The sequence below is a fragment of the Terrapene carolina genome, unplaced genomic scaffold (assembly GCF_002925995.2).
Source record: "Terrapene carolina triunguis isolate 2854851 unplaced genomic scaffold, T_m_triunguis-2.0 Scaffold231, whole genome shotgun sequence".
In the NCBI taxonomy this organism is placed as follows: Eukaryota; Metazoa; Chordata; order Testudines; family Emydidae; genus Terrapene; species Terrapene triunguis.
Window position 1 is genome coordinate 78,124 of NW_020664582.1, and position 23,957 is coordinate 102,080.

The 23,957-nt window shown below is 57.6% G+C and overlaps 1 protein-coding gene across 1 annotated transcript in view; it reads left to right on the plus strand.

Moving 5' to 3' along the window:
• Positions 1 to 23,957, plus strand: part of TMEM132E (transmembrane protein 132E) — a 98,998-nt gene that overhangs the window by 64,159 nt on the left and 10,882 nt on the right. Inside the window, exons 2-5 of the mRNA XM_026656583.1 lie at positions 251 to 1,157; positions 1,829 to 1,969; positions 15,917 to 16,109; positions 18,049 to 18,192. Coding sequence (XP_026512368.1) covers positions 251 to 1,157; positions 1,829 to 1,969; positions 15,917 to 16,109; positions 18,049 to 18,192 — 1,385 coding nt within the window. The remainder of the gene's footprint in view (positions 1 to 250; positions 1,158 to 1,828; positions 1,970 to 15,916; positions 16,110 to 18,048; positions 18,193 to 23,957) is intronic.

The window sequence follows — 23,957 nt, forward strand, 5'->3', positions numbered from 1 at the left end:
GTTTGCCCATCTGTACAATGGGGATAATGCTACAGACCTCCTTTGGAAAGCGCTTTGCGATTGGTGGATGAAAGGCGCGGTCACAGTGCTGCTGACAGCGTGGGGGTGTGTGTGCGGGAGACGCGGGGGTCCGTGGCGGGTGAGGGGTGGCGGGGGCAGCTGGGCCCGTTGCCTGCCGGGGGTGGCAATGCACGGGCGCTCAGCGCTCTGTCCCGTCCCTAACCCGCCCTGTTCTCTGTCCCGTTTCCAGCCCAGGGCAAGGTGCTGGCGCCCAGCTCGGAGCCCCCGGAGCCCTGGCCCCCCGCGGCGGCCGTGACCCTGCCTGTGAGCTACCGCCTCTCCAACACCCGCCTGGCCTTCTTCCTGAAGGAGACGGGGGCGGGGCCGGGGGGGAACGCCAGCGCCCCCCTGCAGCGCTCCGAGCCCTTCGTCGTCTTCCAGACCAAGGAGCTACCCGTCCTCAACGTCTCGCTGGGTCCCTTCAGCACCGGGCTGGTCCTGCCCAGGGAGCAGCTCCAGCCCTCCAGCACCCTGGAGATCCCCGACCGCCTCACCGTCAACTGGAAGGTGCGAGCCTTCATCATCCAGCCGCGGGTGCTGGCCAGCCAGCCCGTGGTCCAGGTGCTCTTCTACGTGGCGGGCCGGGACTGGGACGACTTCGACGTGACCGACCGGCTGCCCTGCGTCCGGCTGCACGCCTTCCGCGAGGCCCGGGAGATCAAGAGCTCCTGCCGCCTGCGGGGCAGCCTGGCCACCTGCCTGGTGCAGGCCGAGCTGCCCCACGCCTGGTTCGGCCCCTCGGCCGTGCCCCTGGGCAGGAGGAAGGTGCCGGAGGCCCTGGACCTGAGCGGCGAGAGCCAGCAGGCTGAGCTGTACTACACGCTGCATGCACCCGACGGGGCCGGGGAGTGCCCCGGAGAGACGGCCCCGCGCCGGGGGGGCGGCGCTGCCCGGACCGAGGGCCCCACGCAGCACCCCTTGCTGCGCATTGGCAGCATCAGCCTCTTCCAGCCCCCGCCCGCCCAGCTGATGCAGGAGCACAGGCTGGACGGCAACATCTTCATCCGCCTGCCGGACAAGCCCCTCAAGCCGGGCGAAGTGCTCAGCATCCTCCTCTACCTAATGGCCAACTCCACCGTGGAGCACTTCACGCTCAGGTACGTCCGCGTGGCCGGGGACGAGCACGCTAACCACGCCGAGCGCCGAGCCGACGCTCCAGCCTGCTGCTGGGAGGCGCTGTGCTGCTGGTGCTTGCCCTGAGCTGCTGCGTCGCTGCGCGCTGGGATACGGCCCACCCCAGGGCGGGCTGCATTTCAGCAGCGAGTGCAGCGAGCTCCCCCAGGTTTGGCAAGGCGTTTGAGGTGCCTAAGTCCCATTGGTTTCACTGGGAGCTAGTTGGCTGGGTGCTTTCAAAAATCCGACGGGGAGCCTGTCTCCCGGGGGCAGGGGCAGCGGCGGGTGGGGAAGGGCGTGTGTTGCGCTGTGTGTGATGTTTAATCCCCGGAGGTGATTCTTTAGGCCTTCTGGTGGGCGCAGGTGGGGAAGTGTCACGCGTTGGTATTGCGTAGCAGGTCCCCTGCTGCACAAGGCCCCCGATGCAGACGTCCCCGGGGAGCTAGCCGGACCCCTCAGACCGCTGCTCTGTCCCAGACTCCCTGTGTGCCCTTGGTCACATCACTTAGCGTATGATTGCCCCCCCGCAACGTTGTCCGCCGCGCTCCCTGGGGGAGGAAAAGTGCTGTGGGACATGACGGTCCTTCCCCCGGTATCTTTCCCGCCGTGTGTGGCCTTGCGGACGTGAGCCTTGCTCTCCTCTCCGGCTCTGCAGGGTGAAGGCCAAGAAGGGCGTCAACCTCGTCAACACCAAATCCAGGAACCTCCAGTGGCTGGTGAACTCTGAGCTGCTGACGGGCGGGAAGCACTCCACAGCCACCGTCGACGTGGCCAAGGCAGACGGCGCGCTGCCCAGGTAAGCGCCTCGCCGCGTCCCCTTCTCTTTCTCGGGGTCAGGGTCTGACCGAGCCACGGCATCGGGAGGGAATTTCCCCCCGCTCGGATTGGCATGGGCGGGTTCTTTGCCTTCCTCCGCAGTTTGGGGAAAGGGTTGTCTGCTGGGATCCTCTGGACACGTCTCACCTGCCGCGGCATTGGTGCACCTCGCTCCCTCGCGCGCGTTCTCTGCCTGCGGCACGCCAGGGCTTAGTCGCCAGGGGGCTGCAGTTGGGCTCCACGCGGGTTTGCAGGAGATCTGGTGGCCCCTTCCGAGCTTAGACTCCATGACTCACTCGCCGGGGGGGCTCCTGTGCTGCCCCCTGAGGGCAGCGGCGCCCGTCTGAGGGGCGGGACCGTGGCGGTCTGTATCCTCCCGCTGCGACACGGCCCTTGGCGCTGCCCGGCCTGGCTGGCTGGGCCCATTCTGTGGCCGGGAGCATTGCAGGGGCGGGGGCAGCATTTGTGGCTCATTGCAGGGCGGGAGGGGAAGCGGGGTCTCATGTTGCCCTGCGGCAGCCCCCAAAGTGGTTGGCTTTGAAGAAAGACCCCGTCCCCCCCTCCTAGGCCAAGGGCTCTGGAGGGGCGTTGCATTAATTTAGATAGACTCAATGGGCCACAGATGTTCCCGGAACCCAGACACTGTCCAGCGTTACATCAGGCCTGGGCTGTGGCGTCCCGAGAGCTCGGCCTGCCTTGACCCATGGCAAACGCACCATGAAACAGATCTGCTTAAAGATCCAGAAAGGCAGGAAACCCAGCGAAAGCCTTGGCGCTGGGAAGCGTTCGGTCAGGCTTGTCACTGTGACCTTGTCCCTTGGCCCCTTCCCCTTTAGCGGGAGAGCGAGTCAGAAGGGAGAAGCCCCTCGTCTGACCATCTGGTAGATGGTATCGAAGCTGGTGATCGCTGTCCTTGGGGGGAAAGGGAAGATGGGAGTGGAGCTGGTATCATCTGGGTCCCTCTCTCTGGCCCATGCTGGCCGGGCCATACCTCGGGATTAAGGCAAAGAGGGTCCGGGGTCCCAGGACGTGGTGGGGCTGGCAGCCATGATGGCAATTTCTCTAGTAGCCTCTGTCTGTTCTTCTCCCTGTTCCTGGCTCCCCCACGTCTCTTTCATGTGGGGCCCAAGGAGGGAGTGGTGGACGCAATAACCCAGCCCCTTGTTGCTTTGTCCCCCAGTTAGGCCTAATGTCCGACACACTAGATTTGGTTCATTCGTTTCCGCTTCCACATCCCCTGCTTGTCATCAGCGTAAGTTCAACGCTCCGTGGACCACAATGCGGCCTTCACCCAGCGCGCCGTCAACTTGTGGAACTCCTTGCCTGAGGAGGTGGTGAAGGCTAGGACTATAACAGGGTTTAAAAGAGAACTGGATAAATTCATGGAGGTTAAGTCCATTAATGGCTATTAGCCAGGATGGGTAAGGAATGGTGTCCCTAGCCTCTGTTTGTCAGAGGGTGGAGATGGACGGCAGGAGAGAGATCACTTGATCATTACCTGTTAGGTTCACTCCCTCTGGGGCAGCTGGCATTGGCCACTGTCGGTAGACAGGATACTGGGCTGGATGGATCTTTGGTTTGACCCAGTACGGCCGTTCTTATGATCTTTTCAGTTCAGACTAGGGTTTTATGGGGGAGATGGGCCCTGAAGTTCTCCTGCATGTGCCAGGGATCTGGGTTGGGCTTTTTAAATCCTATTCCCGGCATGTGGTTCCCTGTCTCCCCTCCCCTCCGCAGCTCACATTTCTCCCAGGAGAACCCTGTCTCTCTGCCTAGCCGCACACACACTCAGCTCCATCCACCCACTCACGAGGACCGGGGCTGAGACCCACCAAAGCTCATCTCCTGCCAGCCTCACGGTGTGAGCAGTGACACCTGGCGGCCACCCTTGAACACACCGCACCCTGCGTCTCTTATCCCCCACTCCGAGTGGGGTCTCCTTGGAGCAGGCTTCCCCTTTAAAATTTGGCATCTGCCTGGACCTTGCCGGCTGCCCTCCTTCCCTGAACACACTGCCCAGAGCGGCACGCAATGCGCGTGTGCGGGGCCTTGCTGGGACTCCGATCGTCCGGCCGGCACGTGCTGGAGCTGATAAACTTGCCCTTCTGATCTAATGCGTCTGTGCAGCATGTTAGCCCACAGGAGAGCTCGTTATCTCTGCACTGCAGACCTGAGCGGAGTTCCTGGCGCTCGGATCCAGGCAGCGGCCCCGCTCCGGCCTGCACGGGGCTCGCAATGCAGCCGCGCTCGACGGGCCACCTGAGGAACCCTGCCCGCCCCAGATATACTCCCATCCCCATCCCCAAATTCCACTCCATTCCCCTGCTCTCCAGCCGGCCGGCCTGGGAGCTCATCAGAGCGGGGAGGAGATGCCGGCTGCATGGAGAGGCTTTGCTATTCACTGGGACCCTCTGCCCAATGCGCTCTGCTTAGGTGGGGCCCCAGCGTGGGGCTGGCTCTGTAAGGACCTGGGCATTTGGTGACTCCATCAGGGATCTGTCCCCTGGGCCCAGGACCCACCCTGCCTACCCCAGCAGGGATCCGTCCCCGGGGCTCTCACGTCTCTTGCTGACTGCTAGACGAGCTGATATTTGGGGACGGAGAAGAGGCTGCCTTCCCCCTACGCAGCTCCGATCCCCAGAGCAGCCACATGAGCCTTCAGGACACAGGGACGATGCGATCTTATCTGGGCACCACAAGCTCCCCTAGATAGCCGGGCAGATCCCAGCTCTGACCAGCTCTGGTGGCCTGTCTCCCACGGTGCTGCCAAGGACAGTGTGAGAAACCCCACAGCGGAGAGGTCTCTGCCCTGGCGGCTGGGACGGCACCGGCGGTGGGGTGTGTAGTGGCAAAGCTGTTTGTTTCCAGGAAGAGGCTCTCCGGCCCGCGGGGGCGTGGGGCCAGCTGGGAAGCGGAGTATGGTCAGGGGTTGGGATCCTGGGTGGCTCCGCTGGCTGGTTTAACAGGGTCGGGGCAGAGTTTCTGGACGGAGAGCTGATCACGGCCGCTGCCCCTTCGCGCCTGTGTCTGGGGAGACGAGAAGCCAGGGCTGTTGTTTTGTGCCGTATGGGAATGAATGGAGCGGGATGGCCGTGGGGAGCCCCGCGCCCAGCAAGGCCCAGCTGGGGCCGGCAGAATGGCAGTGGGCCAGGAGACAATCCAGCGGGAATCCCAGCAGGCTCTGTTAAAACCCTCCTGTTGAACTTGCTTAGTTCGTAGGGGCCTCTGCTTCTACAGGCAGATCCTTAGCCCCGGGAATTAGAAGCCCCAAGCGACAATAGACCCAGTTGCTGTAGGTGCTAGCTGGAGGCACTAGAGGTACAGGCACCCAGGGGAGCGGGTTACAGGAGTGTGGGGCAGGTGGGGTTGGGAACTGGAGTTTCCTGCTCCTTTGAGAGCATCCATTCTGCGGGATTAACCCTTTGTGCCATGCAGCGATCACAAACACCTGCAGCAGGTGCTTGTGCCGCTCTCGGGTGGCGGGGTGGCCTGGAAGCAGCATGCCCCAGACGAATGCCGGCGAGAGCCCACCAAGCTGGGGCAGCTAGGGACAAGCCGCTCTCCAGCGTCACGCTGAGCTGCATGAAAGTGGCCTGTCCGCAGGACGCCTGGTGAGCGGCAGCTCACCTGGGCAGGGGGCCTCGTGGAGAAGGCATTCTGGCTTTTGGGCGTATCCCCAATAACAGGCGTGGAGCCGGAGCCCGTGTGCGCGGTGGCAGGGATCTTGGGGCTGACCTTAGAGCTATCTCAGGGTGGTGGGAATTTTGGGATCCATGTCTCCTGGAGTTCCACAGGCACTTTCCTCCATGCGGCCAGTGGAGTTTCTTCTGTCCCGACGCTGGAAAGCCAAGACACTTCCTGCTAATCAGAGCCTGGTCCAGGATTCCCCCGGGCAGCTGGACTAGACGGAGCCCTTCTCTGATCGGTGTCATCCTTTGCCACCTGTCTCTTCGGTGCCGATTTAACTGGGGTCACATTTGTGGGGGATGATGCCAGAACGGGAGGGGCTGGAAGCTGGCTGCGTGGTGAGCTGGAGAGATCAGAGTGTCCCGGGGAGCCCTGCGCCCCTTTGGGAGCGAAGGAGGAGCTGCCTCCGCTCGGCACAGACCCTGGAGCATTTAGCTGCGTGACAAGGATGGTGCTTGTCCTTGTTTGGTCTGAATTAATTCCAGGGTTTCCAGGCCTCGAAGCTTGATCGTTCACTCCAAAAATACAGGCCTCTACCACTTGCATGAAAGGAGAAGACCTTCTGCTGGTGCTAAAGGTGCTGCAGGCCCAACTATTTCATTCACTTGCTTGTGCAACGCAGGCAGTACGTTACACCTACCCCTTGGTCAACAGCTCAGCTGGGCTGGGAGGTCACATGGGAGGGAGGAGAGACATGCCAGCTAAACGAGGGCCACAAGAAAGCCCCAGACCTGTTGAGAGGAGCTGGCATTGGACTGCAGGGGGAAGGGAGGATCAAACCAGATCTGGAGCTGGGCTGTAAGCTTGGCAGCACAAAATCAAGGGCACACTTTGACAACACCCCTCCCAGCCTCGGGAAGCCGGAGGTGGCCATCAGAGGGCTGGCTAATTCTGTTCAGCTCGCCCGGTGTGCACTCCGTGGGAATGGCTGATACGTGTTTGGTGTGAGGGAGTTTTTAATTGGAAGAACAGCTTGTGAATTCCTTGAGGAAAGACAAGTCCAGATGCTCAGGAGAGATTCCTCAGCCTTGAAGGTGGACTGAAAGCTAAGCTGGAAATAGAGGTGAACTTAGATGTAGGCACTGGACACCCCTAATGCCTAGGCTGGGGGAGCTATTGACCACCATCATTGGTTTTAATCTGCCATAGTTTTAATCCAATGGCACTTCACCGTTTTCTAAAAGAAACCCTAGAATGTGCATTTCTGATGAGGTTTACTTGCAGTATATTAATCAGCCACTAGATGGCTCTGTGATGTAGAGTTCCAGGATCTGGTCCCTGGTAAACAAAGGCAACCAAGCTGGAACTGAAGTTCCGTGGAAGTGTTTATTTGTACCTATAGCTGCTGTCAATTTCTTTAGTAAATGCCTCCTGCTTAGGAAGATCTGCGTCCCTCCATCACATGATGGTGCCAGATACTTAAGCAACCTGAGATTTCCATAGTAAATTAGGAAGCGATGGAGAATTTCACAGATTGGGAAAGAAAGAACATCATCATTACCATTACCATACTTATTTATTAAGTATCATTAATATAGCAGGACACATTCACACAGCTCCTTACAGACATCAGTTAACATAAGAGCCTGGCCTCTAGGAGGTTACTGATCCAGCTAATTTAGCAACAGTTAAATCCGTTGTGATTTATGTTCAGAAATAAAGAATTATTAATTGTCATGATTAATTAATTAATCACTGTGTACAGTGGTAGCAGCTGGGTGCCCCCATCAAGGTCTCATTGTGCCAGGTGCTGCGCAAACATAAAAGGAGACAGACTCGTCCCTGGAGAGCTTAAAATCTAGTTAAGAAAAATGGACTAAAACTGATTGCTGTATTGAATCCCCACTTCAGCAGTTAACCTCTAAGCCCAAGGAGCAGGATGGGCTTAGACACAGGGAAATGCAGCAGAAGTGAACAAAGAAAGGGAGCGGGACCGGGACCGGGCGACTCATTGAGTTTGAAGCATTAGATGATTCAACAGACACGTCTGCATTTGAGACCCAAGTGAGTGTGTAACTGCCCTGGCGTGGGTGTTAACCTTTTCAGCAGGGGGCGCCGTAGAGCATACTAAACGAACACGCCATCCTCTGAAGCAGCTGATGCTGAGCGTTGTCAGAGACAGGCCGCCGGGCTAGAGGGACCCCTGCTCTGATCCGGTGTGGCTGTTCCTGTTCTGTTCTTGCTTATGTGGGAGTAAATCCAGAGTCACACCCATTGACTTCAGCAGCCAGAGCTGGTGGAACCATTTACATAATCAATTTCACAGTATTCTCCTCATGAATTATTCAGCTACCATACGGTGGGTTTGTAACATGCTGCAAAAATGTGTTCTGCGTCCCCTTTCAGTGGCCAGTCTACGTAAAGGATCACTACTGCGGCTAGCTAAAAGAGTTGTATCCCTTCAGCTCACGTGATAGAGGCCTGCGCTTTCGGATCTGCAGATCTTTGATTCAAACCCTGCTGATAACCCAGGGGAGGGAGGATGTGGTGACAGTTTCATTATTTGCCCAGCTGCCTAAGCTGGGTGAGTCGCTCAAGGCTGTTTGCAGACGTACACAGTTCCGGGCATGTTTTCAAATGCGCGGTTGACAAATAATCATATTTTTTTCCAGTCTTCACCGATCTGGAACCTAACCAGGAGCACAGTGATCAGCAGCAAGCTGCTAGTGCCCGGGGAAAGGTGATTAGGTCCCTAATTTGGTTCCTGAACCTCAGTGATGTGTTTACATGTGTGTAACACGGATTCATTGAAAAATGTCCCGATTGCAGTGCTTTGCATTCCCTTGTGAGTGGGTTGGGAGTGGGCAGACATCCCGGTGACAGGGGCAGGATAGGAGGGGGAGTCAGGGGAGGTCCTGAGGCTTGGCCAGGGGAGAGGGACAGCTGGATCACCCAAGGAGGATCCGAGGGATTCTGACTCGTTCCCAGGCCCATTCGGGTCCCATTCTCCACTCCTCAGCCTGATCCTGAGCACGACCACAGCTGCTCCAGCCTCTCTGAATCCCGCGCTCACTCCCCACGCAGCCCTGGGTGGGCAGGAGCCCGGAGGCAGAGCCCCCCCAAATACTTCAATTGAGGGGGGCTAGTCCCCCGCCACCGTTGTGCTGCACTGCCTATGGATCTGACTAAGGAGTGAGAGGTTTGGATTGCAGATCGTTGGGAATGAAAGTTCCTCTTGTTTGGTGCATTGTTCAGAAAAAGTCCGTCCAAAGGAAAGGAGCAATGGCAGGACATGGTAGATAACGGCAACAGAGAGCATGGAGACCCAATCAGCTAGCAGCACAAGGACCCCTGGGTGCGAAGAGAGAGGACATGGCATAGTGCATTGATCCTAATAAAGGATCCTGACCCTCAGTGCCCTGGGTCTACAGGGAGCGCTCAACATCTTGCAGGTTCAGGCCTGGACACTTAACTGGAATTGATCAAAAAATGGAATTTTCATCCCGTGGGAAACTCCAGAATATCAGAATGTTTTCTGACATCAGGACAAAGCACGGAAACATCGAAACGTCTCGCAAAATGGAAACCACTGAAAAATGTCTATGGGCAATGTGTACATGAAACGGGAATCCCATGATGCACTGTGGGAGCTCAGCCACAGAGAGAGTAGTCTAGGGCATGCTGGAGTCATGAGGGCCCTGGAACTACAACTCCCATGAGGCACTGTGACAGCTTCGCCACAAGCAAGATCATGGTGCATCATGGGAAGTGTAGTCCGTTTGGGGAGCAGAGTCCATAGAGGACACTGGGGACTGAGATGCCTGGAACTACAGCTCCCATGAGGCACCACAGAAGCTGAGACAGACACAGATTTATTATTGATCTGAAATTAAATGTTTCATTTTGATTTCAGCAAAACCCCTCTTCCCAGCAGGAAAACAGTGAGCTGGAAATTCGTTGACCAGCCCTGCTGTCTATTCCTAGAGCAGCTGGGGGCCTGTTGTACCAGGCACTGCACATACCCACAGTGAGAGACAGTCCCTGCCCCAGGAAGCTCACAGTCTAACTGGACAAGACTGCAGCTTCATCACCCCACTTCCTCTGCTCCCACAGCAGCCACGGGTGCCGGCGTAGGACAGACCCCAGGAAGCCGGGTCTGTAGCCCGCGTTCCACAGCTCCAGCTCACACACATGCCAGCTACTCAAGGAGCCCAGGCGCTGGCCATAGGCTGTGAATTGGCTTAGTCCCACTGATTTTAATAAAGCATCGTCAATTCACACCAGCTGGGGAGCTGACCCCTAGTACCTCAGGACATGCAGCTCATGTGGGTTACAGAAGATGCCAGGACGTCAGGATGCCGCCAGCAGGTCTAGCCTGGCATAGCACGTACCACTACAGAGGCTGGTTCCCCACTTGCACCGTGGGTAACCGGCTGCAGCTGTTAGAATCATAGAATCATAGAATCTTAGGGTTGGAAGGGACCTCAGGAGTAGGGTGACCAGATGTCCCAATTTTATAGGGACAGTCACGATATTGGGGGCTTTTTCTTATATAGGCGCCTATTACCCCCCACCCCAATCCTGATTTTTCACACTTGCTATCTGGTCACCCTACTCAGGAGGTATCTAGTCCAACCCCCTGCTCAAAGCAGGACCAATCCCCAACTAAATCATCCCAGCCAGGGCTTTGTCAAGCCAGGTCTTAAAAACCTCTAAGGAAGGAGATTCCACCACCTCCCTAGGGAACCCATTCCAGTGCTTCACCACCCTCCTAGTGAAATAGTGTTTCCTAATATCCAACCTAGACCTCCCCCACTGCAACTTGAGACCATTACTCCTTGTTCTGTCATCTGGTACCAATGCTACCAAGTCCAGATGGCACTCGCTATGCATGGACATCAAGGGCTATTCAGGGTGCTGGCAGGAAAAGATCAGATCCATAAGAAACAAGACCCAGTCTGCGTTGGTTCTAGGGAGACATTGGTTTTCACCAGACTTACCATCTCCTGAGGTAGCCTTTATACAGCGCTTTGAAGATGGTGAGAATGAAATCGCCCCCAGCCCCACAGCTCATCTCGGTGTCTTGTCCTTACCAAAACGAACCGATTCAGTGTTTCCAAAATGAAGGTTTGCGGAATCTCCGTTCTGGGGGACCTTCGACTTTTCTTCCGATTTGGAACGAAAACAGATTTTGAAATGACAGGATTTCTCACGGGGCAGATGGTCCATGAACCCCCCCGCCTCAACTCTGATTGGAACTTACCAGCTCCTGGGAAGCTCTGTAGGGCAGGGCAGACCCCCGAGCTCTCCCACCCGGTCAACACCCCAGGGGTTGAGACCTTTGCAGCTCCTCCCTCCCCTGCAGATTCTTTTCTGTGTCCCTTGCTGAGCACAAATCGAGCCTGCCTTCGGCTGCCTTGAGATGCGGTGATGGGGGGGTGGAGGGGGCTGGCACTCAGCTCTCACCCTTCGCTGGCTGGGGGAGCGTTCACCACTCTAAATCCTGATCATCTTCTTCTCCCCGCCGCTTGGGGCACGAACCTGCCTTCCTTCTGAGTGCAGATGTTAGCAGCTGGAGCAGTGGGGGCTTCTGAAAGCAGCACCCACTTACATGGAAATCCCCAGATGCCAGAGGGTGAGTGGCTCTTTATCTGGGAGCTAGGGAGGTTTTATGGCAGTAATATTTTCTTGTAATGAGATGAAGGGCTGGCCAAGGGAAGGAGAGATGCTGACGGGCTCCCCAAACCCTCCCACCCCCACGTGCAGATTAAAATGAGCCTTGAAAGGTTAGAGACGGAAGATGAATTTAAAGTGATTACAATCACCTTTTAGGAAAACAACTTGATCAGATATGAATGTAATGGAAAGTATAAATGACTTCAGCCCGTTTCCCCCTCAGGGACTTCAGCATAAAAGGGTTTAATGGTTCTTGGCATTTGAAGCCAGTGTAGGGTTGAGTTTGAAGGCTTCTCCCTGCAGAAGGCGCTGCAGGGTAGGAGCAGTTACTCCAGTCCCAACTTCTCCCAGCAGGGGGTGCTGTGCGGAGTCATGCTGGCTGTTGCGGGGAGCACCCGGTTACTCCAGTCCCAAGCTGTCCCAGAAGGAGGCGCTGTAGGGAATGGGACAGGGCATTGTGGGGTCGCTCCCAGTTATTCCCGTCCCAGCCTCTCTCTGCGGGCAATGGGACAGGAACTCTGTGAGGGGCTGCACCTTCCGTCTCTAAGCCGAAGGCAAACTTGGGCAAAGGAGTGTTGAACTCTGCCAGTCATGTACCGAAAAGACCACGCCAGGCCGAGCGACAGCACAGGGCCAGGTGCCAGGGAGTCATGAATTGCAAGATGACAGGCGTCTCTGGGAGCTGAGAGCAGACGGCTTACTCACATATTTTTCTCCTTTTGTTCATTCTATATTTATAGGAGTGAAACTGGCCATGTAAAACATCCCCAGATCAATGGTGCATTCTCAATAAATGTAACACGATGAGAAATCAATTGCTCACCAGCTGCAGCCCGCTCAGACCTTAGGTATTAATTATTTCTCTAGGAAAGGGACAATGCCAGGTCAAAAATCATATGGATATATAAAAATACAGATCAGCCTGGCTTAGCTTATAAACGATCCCTTAGATTGTTAACACTGAAAGCATTTCCAAAATCTCCCTGACTTTTTCCCCATGTCAGCACTTTGAATTTCTCTCAATGGGCCGTAAGAGTCATTTTCACTTTTGAGCCTAGTCAGTTTCACTTCCTGCTTCTAGGGATAAACCCCTGGTGCAAAGGTGGCGTCCACAAATGCTTGGTCCGCATCCCCCTTGTGGCCTCAGGCGCCCTGTGCAACCCCCGTGGCCAAATGCAATGATTGTGGAGACGGATTAGAAAGGGCATGGCAGAGAAGGGAAATCCGGAGCCCTGGCTCATGACACAAAGACAGGGGGACATTCAGTGAAAAGAAGAAAATGTAATAGGGATAAAAAATACAATTAGCCTGTGGAACTCATGGCCACAATAAATAGTGCTGAAGCCAGGTTTCAAAAGTGGTTTGGACGTTTATATGGATGGTGAGAATATCCAGATTACGGGAAGGGTTAAAAACTCAACAGCTTGGGAGGGATATAAACCCTCCTACTTCGCGGCTTGAGCAAGTGTCTAACCGATGGGGCTGGTGGGATAGGTTTTGTCTGAGGCAGGGTATCCCCTAACTGCCTCCTTTGGGGTGACTTGCGTCTCCCCCTGCAACAGCTGGTACTGGCCATGGAAGGAGACTGGGTCCAGTGTAGCAATGTTTCGGTCACAAACGTGTATTGCAATCTACGCGCGCTGTGGGCTGGATTCGGCTCCTCCTTCCACTGGGGCAAACCAGGATTCGCACAAGGAGGGCCGTGCTTGCAGAGATGTCGGCTTTCCGGTGCTCTTCCTCCAGGCCCTGTTTCCAGGATCACCAGCGGCCCAGATTGTCCTGCGAGGTTTCCCAAGCAGGAGCGGCAATGGAGCGTGGGCATGCCCTGACCGCTCCTCTGAGCCCCGGGGCTTTCGTACCATGTCAGGTTGCCCGCCCCCTCAGATGGACATGAGAGCCCCGCTCCCATGATTGCCACGGGCGGGTATGGCTTCAGAGCCAGCGTCTGCTGCCATGTGTCTGCTTTGTGCCATGCATGGGGGGAGCGCTGCAGTGATTTACGAGGGGGCTGTTCCAGCGGGGAGGGATGTGTGTGTCACGTGTGATGTCTCCAGCGCCCTTTTGATTGCACTAGTGCGCTGCTGGCTCGCCCAGCCCTCCAGACGTGTGAGACGTTAACGCCGGGCCCCTGGAGAGCCTGGGGCCGAAGCAGAAGGCTCCTGGCTAGAGTCAGCACCATTTGGGAGGAGGAGACTAGAGTTTCCGGCCAGAAGGGATCATCGCATCATGTGGCGTGACCCCTTGGCCCGTTGCTCTGTATGTGTACAGCACCTCGCACAACGGGGTCCTGGCTCAGGGCTGGGGCTTCCAGGGGCTGAGTTAATACATATAATAACTCGTCTGCATTGTCACAGCTGCGTTCCAGGCCCGTGAATGTCACCCGCTACCCCCATGTTGAGCCCGGTGACACTAATTAGCCCAAAGCATTTCAGGCCTCAGGAGACGGAGCTGTGGTGTGCCACAGGCGGAGACTAGGCGGCACCGAGGGGCACCAATGCCCGAGCCCCTGCAGCGGCAGGGAATTGACTCGGTGAGACATGTCCACGTGGCACCTGCCACCTGTGCAGCAAACAGGCTTTTCCCATGGCTAGGGGAGCTCACGGACGGTGCCAGGACTGCGCGGCAGGGACCCCGGGGGCAGAGAGGTTTGTAATGCGATGCTGACAGGCACTGACAGCCAGCAGCCCGCTTGCTAATGGCCTCCTGCGGTTCCTTCCAGACGGCTCAGGTCAGGCCGGGGAATCGGGAGTCCAACAGCGCCGTCGGATGGTGACAGCTCCGCGGCATCTCCTGTCGGGGACGGGGTGGGCGGGTCAACATGACGGGAACTCGTTTGTTTCAAAGTGGCAGGGACCCAGGCCGAGCTGGAGATGCTGGTGCCGGGTAAAGGTGGGCACTGGGCCTGGCGCTGCAGGGCTGGGCATGTGAGAGCTGCCTGGTGGGTTGCAGGCTGGCATCCTGTTTGCAGTGCCCTGGGCTGTGAGTTACTGTGACCCAGACAGGCCACTGAGCCTGGGGCTGGGCAATCTGTTACCTGTGCCCTGCTGGATAGATCCATCTCCATCCTGAACCCGGCAGTGCGATCACAGACACTGTGGGTCTCTGAGCAGAGGGGGGCATTTCGTTTGGAACAGCCCCGCGGATGGCTCCTCAGTGCCCCACCCCGGGGTGCAGGATTGCAGACTAGCTTTGGCACGCTGCCGGGAGCCGCTGAAATCGACGAGCCGCCCGCCAACCCCCGGCGCATCTGCCCGAGCGGGATCAGCGAACTCAACCGGATGCCGCTGGTTCCGGCGTGGGGCTCTGCTCTCTGGAAGCAGCAGCCTCTTTGCTGCGCATGGCCGGTGCTGCGGAGAAGAATGGGAGGCTGGTCTAGCGACGGGAGACTAACGTGTAATATCCCTGGAGCAATCCCACTTGGTCGTGGCGCGTCGGGAGCGAGCAGCGGGAGGCGGCTCCGTGGTGGGCACAACTGCGCCGCCATTAGAGGGAATTGAAAAGGGGAAGAAACCTCTGTTTAAAAAAATGATATTCAGGTGCAGTTACAGCCAGGAATGTGACTGGCCAGACAGCCCCCTTGCTCTGCGCACACGGCCCTTAGAGAGCGGCAACTCCTTGAGCACGGCTACCCCCTCGCCCTGGAATATTGTGCATTTCCATCCAGTGCTTTGCAAACCACGTGGGGGTCCAGGGGAATGCAGCCACCTCTGGGGTGGAGGGCAGCAGCCAAGTGGAATGCCGAACTGCAGAGGGGGAAGGGCTATTGGCTCCTCCTGGGTTCCTCTGAGCTTGCTGTGAACGGGAACCAAGCTGGGTAAGCTGGGGAGGGGGCAGTGTTGCCTAGTGGGTACAGAGCCGGACTGGGACTCAGAAGACCTGGATTCTATTCCCAGCTCCTCTGGGTGATCTTGGGCAAGTGACGTCCCCCTTTCTGTGCCTCAGTTTCTCCAGGGGGATAGTGGGATCCATTGATGGAAAAAGCTCTCTGTTATTAAGCGCACGGCAAGATTGGCCACGACGCCTTCCCTGAGTACGAAGCTAGGCTGCTCCGATGCCATCTCGCGTTAAGAGGCCCCTTTCCTTACCTGCATCTCTTTGGCCCTTTGGCTTGACTTTCAGGAGATAAAATGAAATCCCAGGAGCAGGTTAGAGAGGTAAATCCAGCCCCGCCCTGAGCCAGATGGTGCCCCCGAGAGGGCAGCGCCCGGGTCACCCCTGGCCGGCGAGTCGTTCGTTTTCACGGATCGGCTGCTTGCGCGGCAGCTGCACGGTTAATTCCACTGTCAACTCCCTCGTACGGAGCTAATATATTAGAGTGGACCCCTTGGAAATCCCGTTGCTTGGGGCTCCGTAGAGAATCCAATAGGGAACAAGAACTGTGCTGTAGGGTAATAGCGAATTCTCTCCCTGCTGAAGAGTTCTGTAGGGTCGTTCCAAAGAAGATCTTCAGGATTGTAGGGTCCTTCATTCAGTTTCTGGAAGACCTGATCGATTTCCTCTCTCTTTAGTTCTGTGGGACAAGGGTAGGGACAAACCCCCCAGCCCCCTCGGGCCTGATTTTCCTCCTGCGTTAGAGCAAGGCCTGGCCTGTGGCTGACCGTGTCTGCCCTCTGTCTCCTCGCAGGGACGGGGACTCCTCCTACGAGATCATGCAGCTGGACTTTGAGATGGAGAATTTCACCAGCCAGGCCGTGACGCGGCGCATCATGTGGCACATCGACTACCGGGGCCGCAACCCGCCGCCCGACCTGGAGAAGGTGGTGACGGAGCTGACGGTCATTCAGCGGGACATCCGCGCCATCGTGCCCCTGGCCATGGTGAGTGAGCTGGGACGGCTCCTCCGCCACCCCCGGGGCAGGGCTGTGGGGGGTTCCAGATGGCCCCCTGCATTCCCGATGTGTAGGCACACGCCCCACACAACCGCACACACACACAACGGCACGCAAACCGGACCGCTTCCTCCACCACCACCACACACTCTAAACCCACGGCACGCACTCACTTTACACCTCCCACCCTCATTTTCGTGCATACACACCCGCCTGTAACACGCTGCACACACTCACCCCTCCCCTTCCAAATATCCAAGGGGACACACACACAGCTAACCACACACCTTGGCGTGTGCCCCCGTAACACACCCTCGCACCGCACTGGTGCTGGCTCAGAGGCTGGGCTGGCCTGGTGTGAGCGCCCGCCCTGGCCTGGGGCAGAGTCCCGGCTGGCCTCTGCCGGTTCCTGCGCGTTGGGCCTGGGACTGGCACCCAAACGCCTCCCCCGGGGCAGTGGTGTCTGTTTCCTTGTGGTGCGGGGCGTGGGGGGAGAGGTATGTCCAGCCACCAGCAGCCCCTGAATCCCTGCTCAGAGAAGCCGGACACAGCCCACCAGGGCCCCTGATCAGTCCCCTCCACCGTTGGACTGGTGGGGGACATGAGATGGAGGGGACACAGCAGGCCGTTCTGTCGGGGCTGTAACCACCCGCAGCTGGGGCCTGTGCTGGTCCCCGTCAGCAAACACACACGAGCTCGAGGGGTTGGGCCCCATCTTCTACACTGGTTTCTGCTGATGGCCCCATGGATGGGGAAACTGAGGCACAGAGCAGTGACATGTTTCTCCCGAGATCACACACGAGGAGCCAGCGGCAGGGCTGGCAGCAGAACCCAGGAGTCGTTATTCCCAGGTCCCTGCTATAACCCCTCTATCACATTCACTCACAGAACCAATTGTGGAACCCAGGAGTCCTGACTCCCCATCCTTTGCTCTAACCCACTAGACAACTCTCCCTCCCAGGGTTAAAAACAAGGAGGGCAGTTTCCAGTCGGTTCGGATCCCATTTACACCAGTAATCCTACAGGAGTGACTCCGGATTGTCATGGAGATCAGGGTCTGGCCAGTTGGGGTCTCAGAGCCCAGCTCCAGCAGTTTTCTAGCCCTGCAGCCAAAGCCCGAATCAGCCGACCTGGGCCAGCCATGGGTCTTTTATTGCAGTGTAGACGTGCTGCTTCCAAGGGTTGTGAAAGTCGGGGGTGGGATCTGCCCGCAGAGTCCTGTCCCTCGTGCCTGGGGTCACTGAGTGATGGGGGCTCTTCTTGCACTTTAAGATCTTAGTTAAAGAGGGTCTGTGCGGGGCAGGGGGAAGCTGAGCCGGTGCCCAGAAACTCTCCCGCTCCACGGAGCCCCGCCCATGGGATGAGAGCGAGCCAGCTATCCCTCCATCAAAGACAATCACATCACAGGCTGCCAGGAAGGCAGATTAGATTCCCTGCCATTTCATTTACTTGAAAGGTTATCTTTCCTGGCTCGCCTCCATCAGCGAGGCCCGGCTACGAAGCAGCCAATTTCATTTCTGTATCGGATTTCCATGTTTGCATAATTAACTGGTTTGCAATTAGACTTGCCCTCCATCCATACCGCTCTTGTTCTTTGAAGTTTTTAAGAGCTTGCGAGGCCCCGGGGGGTCTCCGAGCGAGGGGGTTGAGACGGCATCGCGAGCGTGAGCGGGCAGGACTTCCTTTGCCATGGCATTATAAAATAAAATGGGGCCCAGCGCCCCTAGCACAGCGCCAGGTACTGGGTGCAGTACTGACTCCCAGAGGAGAGCACCCCCTACTGAGTCACCTGCACACACACACACACATTTGGGGTCCATTCCTTGCACCTCGCCGGCTGTAGGGTGCCCCTCTGGAGTGGGGTCTCAGGGCAGGGGAGAGGAAAATGGGGGCTGGACACTAATGCAGTGTCCCCTTTGCCTTCCAGGACACAGAGATCATCAACACCGCCATCCTGACGGGCCGGACGGTGGCCATCCCGGTGAAGGTCATTGCCATAGAGATGACCGGCGTCATCACGGACGTCTCGGCCATGGTCGAGTGCAAGTCCAACAACGAGGACATCATCAAGGTGGGCCTGGCGGGGCAGGGAGGGGGCAAAGATTCCTGGAGCCATCTGCCCTGTGGGCCTCTGCCCAGCCTGAGAGAATTGGCTCGGACTGGCAGGCCCTTCACGCAGCCCCCCCAGCCAGCCAGCCCCAGCCCCACCTCAAGGCAGGAGCATGAGGCCAGGCGGGATGGAGGTGAAGGGCTCCCCCGACAATGGCCACAGCCCATCTAATGCTGGGAGAGAGCCCATGCTGCCGTGCAGGTCGCCCTGTGAGTTTGCTGCGTTGGGGGGCTCCAGGATCTAAGCTGTTAGGAGAAGGGCCGCGCAGGCCAGATTCTCAGCTGGTGTCAATCAGCGAAGTTCTATTGACTGCAGGGAGACTGTGCTGATCAACGCCCGTCGGGGAACCGGCCCTGTGCCATTAGCTTTTCCAGGCACAAAGGTAACCTAGAGATTGGGACCCGTGCATAGCCAGCGTGGTGACGTCTGCCTGAATCTGCAGACAGCCCCAAACAAGTGTTCAGAGCGATATTAACTTAATCCGTGCAGTGCAATGGGGCGTTAATTCTGAACCCTAACAATGACGCCCCACACAGCAGTATTACAGTTAACCCTTTCATTGATGATCCTCCTCACGGGAACATCCAGCTCAAGTGCTCGTCTGTTTCAGAGGGACGCAGGGGCGGGTATTGAGACGGGGATCAAATTGGGCCTCTGGGTTCGGCCAAGGTTGGCTGGGGTGGAGAAATGATGGATTTAACCCCTCCCCTCCCCCAGATGGAAAGACACCTCCTCCATCCACAAATATTGATATTCAGTTAACTCTAAAGGCCCTACCTCTGAAGGAGGATGGGTCTGGAAATAGACGTGAGACACCGGGACTGCAGGAGCCCTGCTCTGACTGGCTAGCTAGCCCCATACACCTCTCTCCCCCAGCAGGATCAGTGCGTGGGTTGGATTTGCCTGGCCCTGAGATCAATGTCTCTGGGTGGCTCTAAACCCACCTTCTCGCTGCCACCGGGGCAAATCCCATCTCCAAGGCCCCCTGGCTCCACGGCCGATGGGCCCTTTTCAGCTGGCTTGCCTGCTATGGCCGCAGGCTCAGGTGTTCCCGCAGCAGTGTGGGGACAGCTGCCCCCAGCCATGCGGTCCCGAGTGCCTGCTCCAGCCTCGCTAATCTGCTCCGGTGTCATTGGTTTGGTCCCGGTCAGTCCCATCCGCCCACTCCTGCTTTGCCATGACCCCTGCGGCCTCAGAGCCCCCGTGGGGGTGAAGGCTCCTGGCTGAGCTGAACAGCGTGGCAGGGCGTTCGCAGCCTGTGCTGGTGTGTGTGTGTGTGCGCGTGTGTGTGTGTGTGCGTGTGTGTGTGTGCGCTCCCTCACACAGAGCCAGCCTGGCACTCCGCACCTCTGCTGCCCGAACAGAAGTCACCGAATTCTGTGTGACAGTGACCCTGAGGGATCGTTGCCCCGTAACCGCCCGGCAGCCCCTGCGCCCCCTGCCCTGCCGTGTCCTCGCGCTACTGACCTGCCGCCTCTCGCTTTCATAGCATCCCATCAACAGGGATTGCTGGGTGCCGGGGTCAGGCAGCGCCACTCACGGGCTCAAAGCCCGGCAAGGTGCCCTGGAGGCGCAGGGGGTGTGGAAGGATCACCCCCTAAATACCCCCTCTGTGTGCCCATTGACACACTCACACTAACACAAACTCCTGACAACTCACACTCATCCTAACACGCACTAACACACTGACACACACACACACTCCGGCTAACGCCCCCTGCACATTTTCCTGTCAGGAAACACACTTGTCCTGCTAACTTATGCATATTCCTGCTAACACTCACACAGACACTTGTTCTGACACACACACACACTCCTGCTAACACATGTACACACACAAGTTCATGCTCTCTCTTTGTCCCCCCCCACACACACGTTCTCACATGGACTCACACTCCTGCTAGGTGACAAATGCCCCAATATTAGGGGCTTTGTCTTATATGTGCAACTCTCCCTCCTGAAAAAAAAGTGTCCCGATTTGTCACACTTGCTCTCTGATCACCCTAACTCCTGCTAACACACATATACCCACTGCCCCTTGACACGCACTTCACTAACACCGGCACTCACCCAGACACACACATTTCCAGCAAGGCGAACGCACGTCTTCTCACATGCGCCCACCCACACACACACACCGCTGCTGCCACAGACAGACGTCCCCAAACCCACACAAAGTCCAGCTACTTTGCACTCCACTTAACACACCCACAGGAATACCCACTGATGCCCACTCCCGGTGGCACACTGGGAGCGCAGATAAACACACTGACCCGCACTCCCACTACGATACACACACAAACACCCGCTCCCACTAGCGCATTCTCCCAGCCCCACACAAGCGCTGAAAACGCGGGAACTTTCCTGGAGCAAAGCGCCCGGGGAAATCAAGGGGAGTTTCCCTGCAGTGACGACACCGGAGTTTGTCCCTGAGAGATTTCAGACGGAAGTCCCGTCTGGCCCTTACTTGGCCGGAGTCCGCTCCTCTCCCTGCGCTCCCTCGTCTCTGGGATCCGAGTAGCCAGAGAAGGAGGGACCAAGCCCGGCTGCCCCTTTTGTAGCATAGGTTTCTGGAGCAAATCCCAAATCTGGGCATGAGCCGAGCGGCTAGCGAGAGTCCGGCCGCTGTTCTCGTGGCTGTTTGTGGCCAATTTCCTCAGCGGACCGGCAACGAAGGGGACACATGCAGGGCAGGGCAGAACCAAGCTGGACTTTCTGGTGTCCTTGTAAATCAAAATGAACAGGTGCAAATACAGTAGTGAGAAGGTACCACGCGGTTGGCCTAGGCAGCTGTTTTGCTCTGGTCACCAGTTAAGTCCCCTTGTTTGCCCCCCTGCTCAGTGTGTACACGGTCCCTGGTCTGGGCCTGATCCACCCAGGAGATGCATCTGTCACAGCCCGAGCTAGAGGGCTTCTTTCTCCAACCATAGCAGCTCATGCTCTTAGCTCTGGAGGTCCCTGGCGTACTCCCCAGGAGGGCGGCTGAGCTCTCGTGGAAGTTATGAGTGCTCCAGGCTGCGTTCTTGCTCCACCGAGAACCTTTGTAAGATGGCCGAAACCTGGAGTCTGCTGGACCCCCCAGAGGGGAGGAGAACCGGGGAAGGAGAGAGGAAAGCAGAAGCCAGAAGGTGTGTGGAGCAGGGATTGTGTAGATCGCATTAGTCTCCTGAGGGTTGTAATCCTTTGACCCAATTTCAGTTGCTGGCAGGAGATACAGGAGGTTGGGTTAGGGGGTTTGGTGGTGGCCCCTCTGGCCTTGGACTCTATGACTTTCTGGTAGCCCCTGGCCTAACCCACATGCCTTATGAAGCAGCACCCTGTGCACCTTCTCCAGAGGCAAAGGGAAGGGCAGGGCTGAGACAGCCCATTCGAGCCCCCGGGAACCTCTGTGAATTCGCTTTCACTTGACTGTAACGTCACCTCTGAATGCAAGTGCAGCCCCTCAGAGCGCGGAGGGAGCCAGAAGGCCGGGCAGATGGGTTATGACCATCCTGGGGCCACTTATTCCAACCAGCTCATCTTGCTGACAGATTTCTCACTGCGGGGCTGTAATTAGTCACCGGGCGAGCTAAATGAAGAGCCCGGGCCCCTCCGGAGCGCAGGGGGGGGTCACTCTCCATCAGTCGCACAGCCGCTCCTTGGCACCCTTCTGGGCATGTGAAATGCCACGGCTTCCCAGTTTGATTGGTGCCACTGCAGGGCCGAGGTGCTGGAGCCTTGGGCTCTGGCGTGGGGTTTCCTGGCTTCTCCTGGAACCGTCCTCTCTGGTCCTTCTGCCGGCAAATTGATTAGGACCCAGTCTCCCAGGATTCCCGGTAGCACTTGTTGCTCTCAGCTCACCGGCTCCCCCTGCTGAGTGGGGCTCCCATGTATTTGCTCCACTTCCAGTGTTGGTCCCCCTGCAGCTTTGATCGTGATGCCCAGGGGACACCGCAGAAGGGGGGCTTTTTACTTTGAGCCCAGTTGCTTAAGCTGACCCAGCAAGAAGTGTCACTGCTTGGACACAGACAAGAGGCGCTACCACGGCAAGGGAAGGCAGCTCCACGCACCTTTGGAGACCAGTGCGGCAGAGCCATGGGGCCTTTCCTCTGCTGCCAGACCCCGTTGATCAGTGGGGTCGACGGGAGTGACTGACCTCATCTGGGCTCCAATGCTGCGGAGTCCTGCCCCCTTGTCTCTGTCCTGAGCATGGAGAGGCCTGGCAAAGGGAAGTCAGGCACCTAACTCCCTTGGGCTCTGATACAAAACCCACTCAAACGACGATCCAGTTGCCCTCCCGCCTCACCGTTCCCCCTCCAGCCTCCCAGCCACCGGTCCTGAAGCCGAAAGCCAGATCCGGGCCACACTGTCTCATCCAGCCCCTGAGAATGCCAGCAAGGTCGGCGGGCAGGGCAAGGCGTGCCCGCCGCGCACGGCACGTTCTCCCGGAGAACCCCAGCGCTCCGTGCAGTTGCTGCCGGTGCCGCGGGGTCCCGCCTGCCCCGAGGGCTGGACTGAGGCTTGCAGGGGAGAGAGAATCACCATCCAAGAGGAGGCCGCAGGAGCACTCCAGTATCTAATGCACTGGCGGTCGGAAGAAGCTATAACTACAGGTTATCAAGCCAGTTATTACTGATAAGGCAAAATATTGTTGCTTTGAAATGTAAACGGCAAGTTCTCATTAGCGGCTTCACTTCCACCTCAGAGCCTCATTTCTTTCCAGGCGGGATCAGAGGCTGGAGTCAGCCAGCTCACGCTAACACTCCAAACCGCACAACTTCTCCCCCGGGATCTGCATTGCCGCACGGCCAAGGCTCTGTACTTGTGCTTCTCGGGCTCCCGAGAGCGGGCCCTGGGGCTTACAGAGCCGGCAGCCTCCCAGGCACGCAGGGGAGAGAGGGGCAGGTGGGTCGGGGGGCCTGGCGACTGCACCTTGCTTCGCACTCGCAAAGCTGGGGCGCGCACAAAGAGCTGGGTAGCGCCTTTTAGGCATGATGGCCGTGAATGGGGCACGGCCCCGGGGAGCGGTACGAGGAAGGGAGGGTAGAGAATAGATAGAAGGAATAAGAGGGAATAGATGACAAAGATGCATCTAAATGCCAGCTGTCTGTCCATCTATCTATCTATCTATCTATCTATCTATCTATCCCCATCCACCCATCCACTCATCTATCTATCCCCATCCACCCATCTATCTATCTATCTCCACACATCCCATCTATCTATCTATCTATCTATCTATCTCCTGCCCCCTCTTTCTAGCTCTTGGCATTAGACTATTAGACCCCACGCAGCATTCTCACCATCGCGGTGTGTCTGGGGGGAGACGGACGTTGCTCGAGAGGCAGGAGATCAATGCTAGCGTGCCCTTCATGCCACAGGATTCCCAGAGTGCTTCCCAGACGCCACGCACGGAGCCCTGCTGACATGCAGCCACCTCTGGGGTGCAGCGCTGCAGGGCTGTGGGAGGCGGAGCTGTAGGCCAGGCTGCGTGTACAGAAAGTGCCCGGGCTCAGTCGGGTGGCCTCAGTTTGGAGTGGGTGACGCTGGTGCTGGGAATCCTGCACTTGAGTTCGAACGGCAGGAGCCAGTGGAGCTATGGCCGATTTACCCCACCTGGGGATCTGGCCCCATGGATTCCCATGGAGTTATGGTGATTTACGCCGAGTAGGGATCTGGCCCCATGGGGCTGTGGGGATTTACCCCCAGTGGGGATTTGGCCCCATGGAGCAGTGGTGATTTACGCC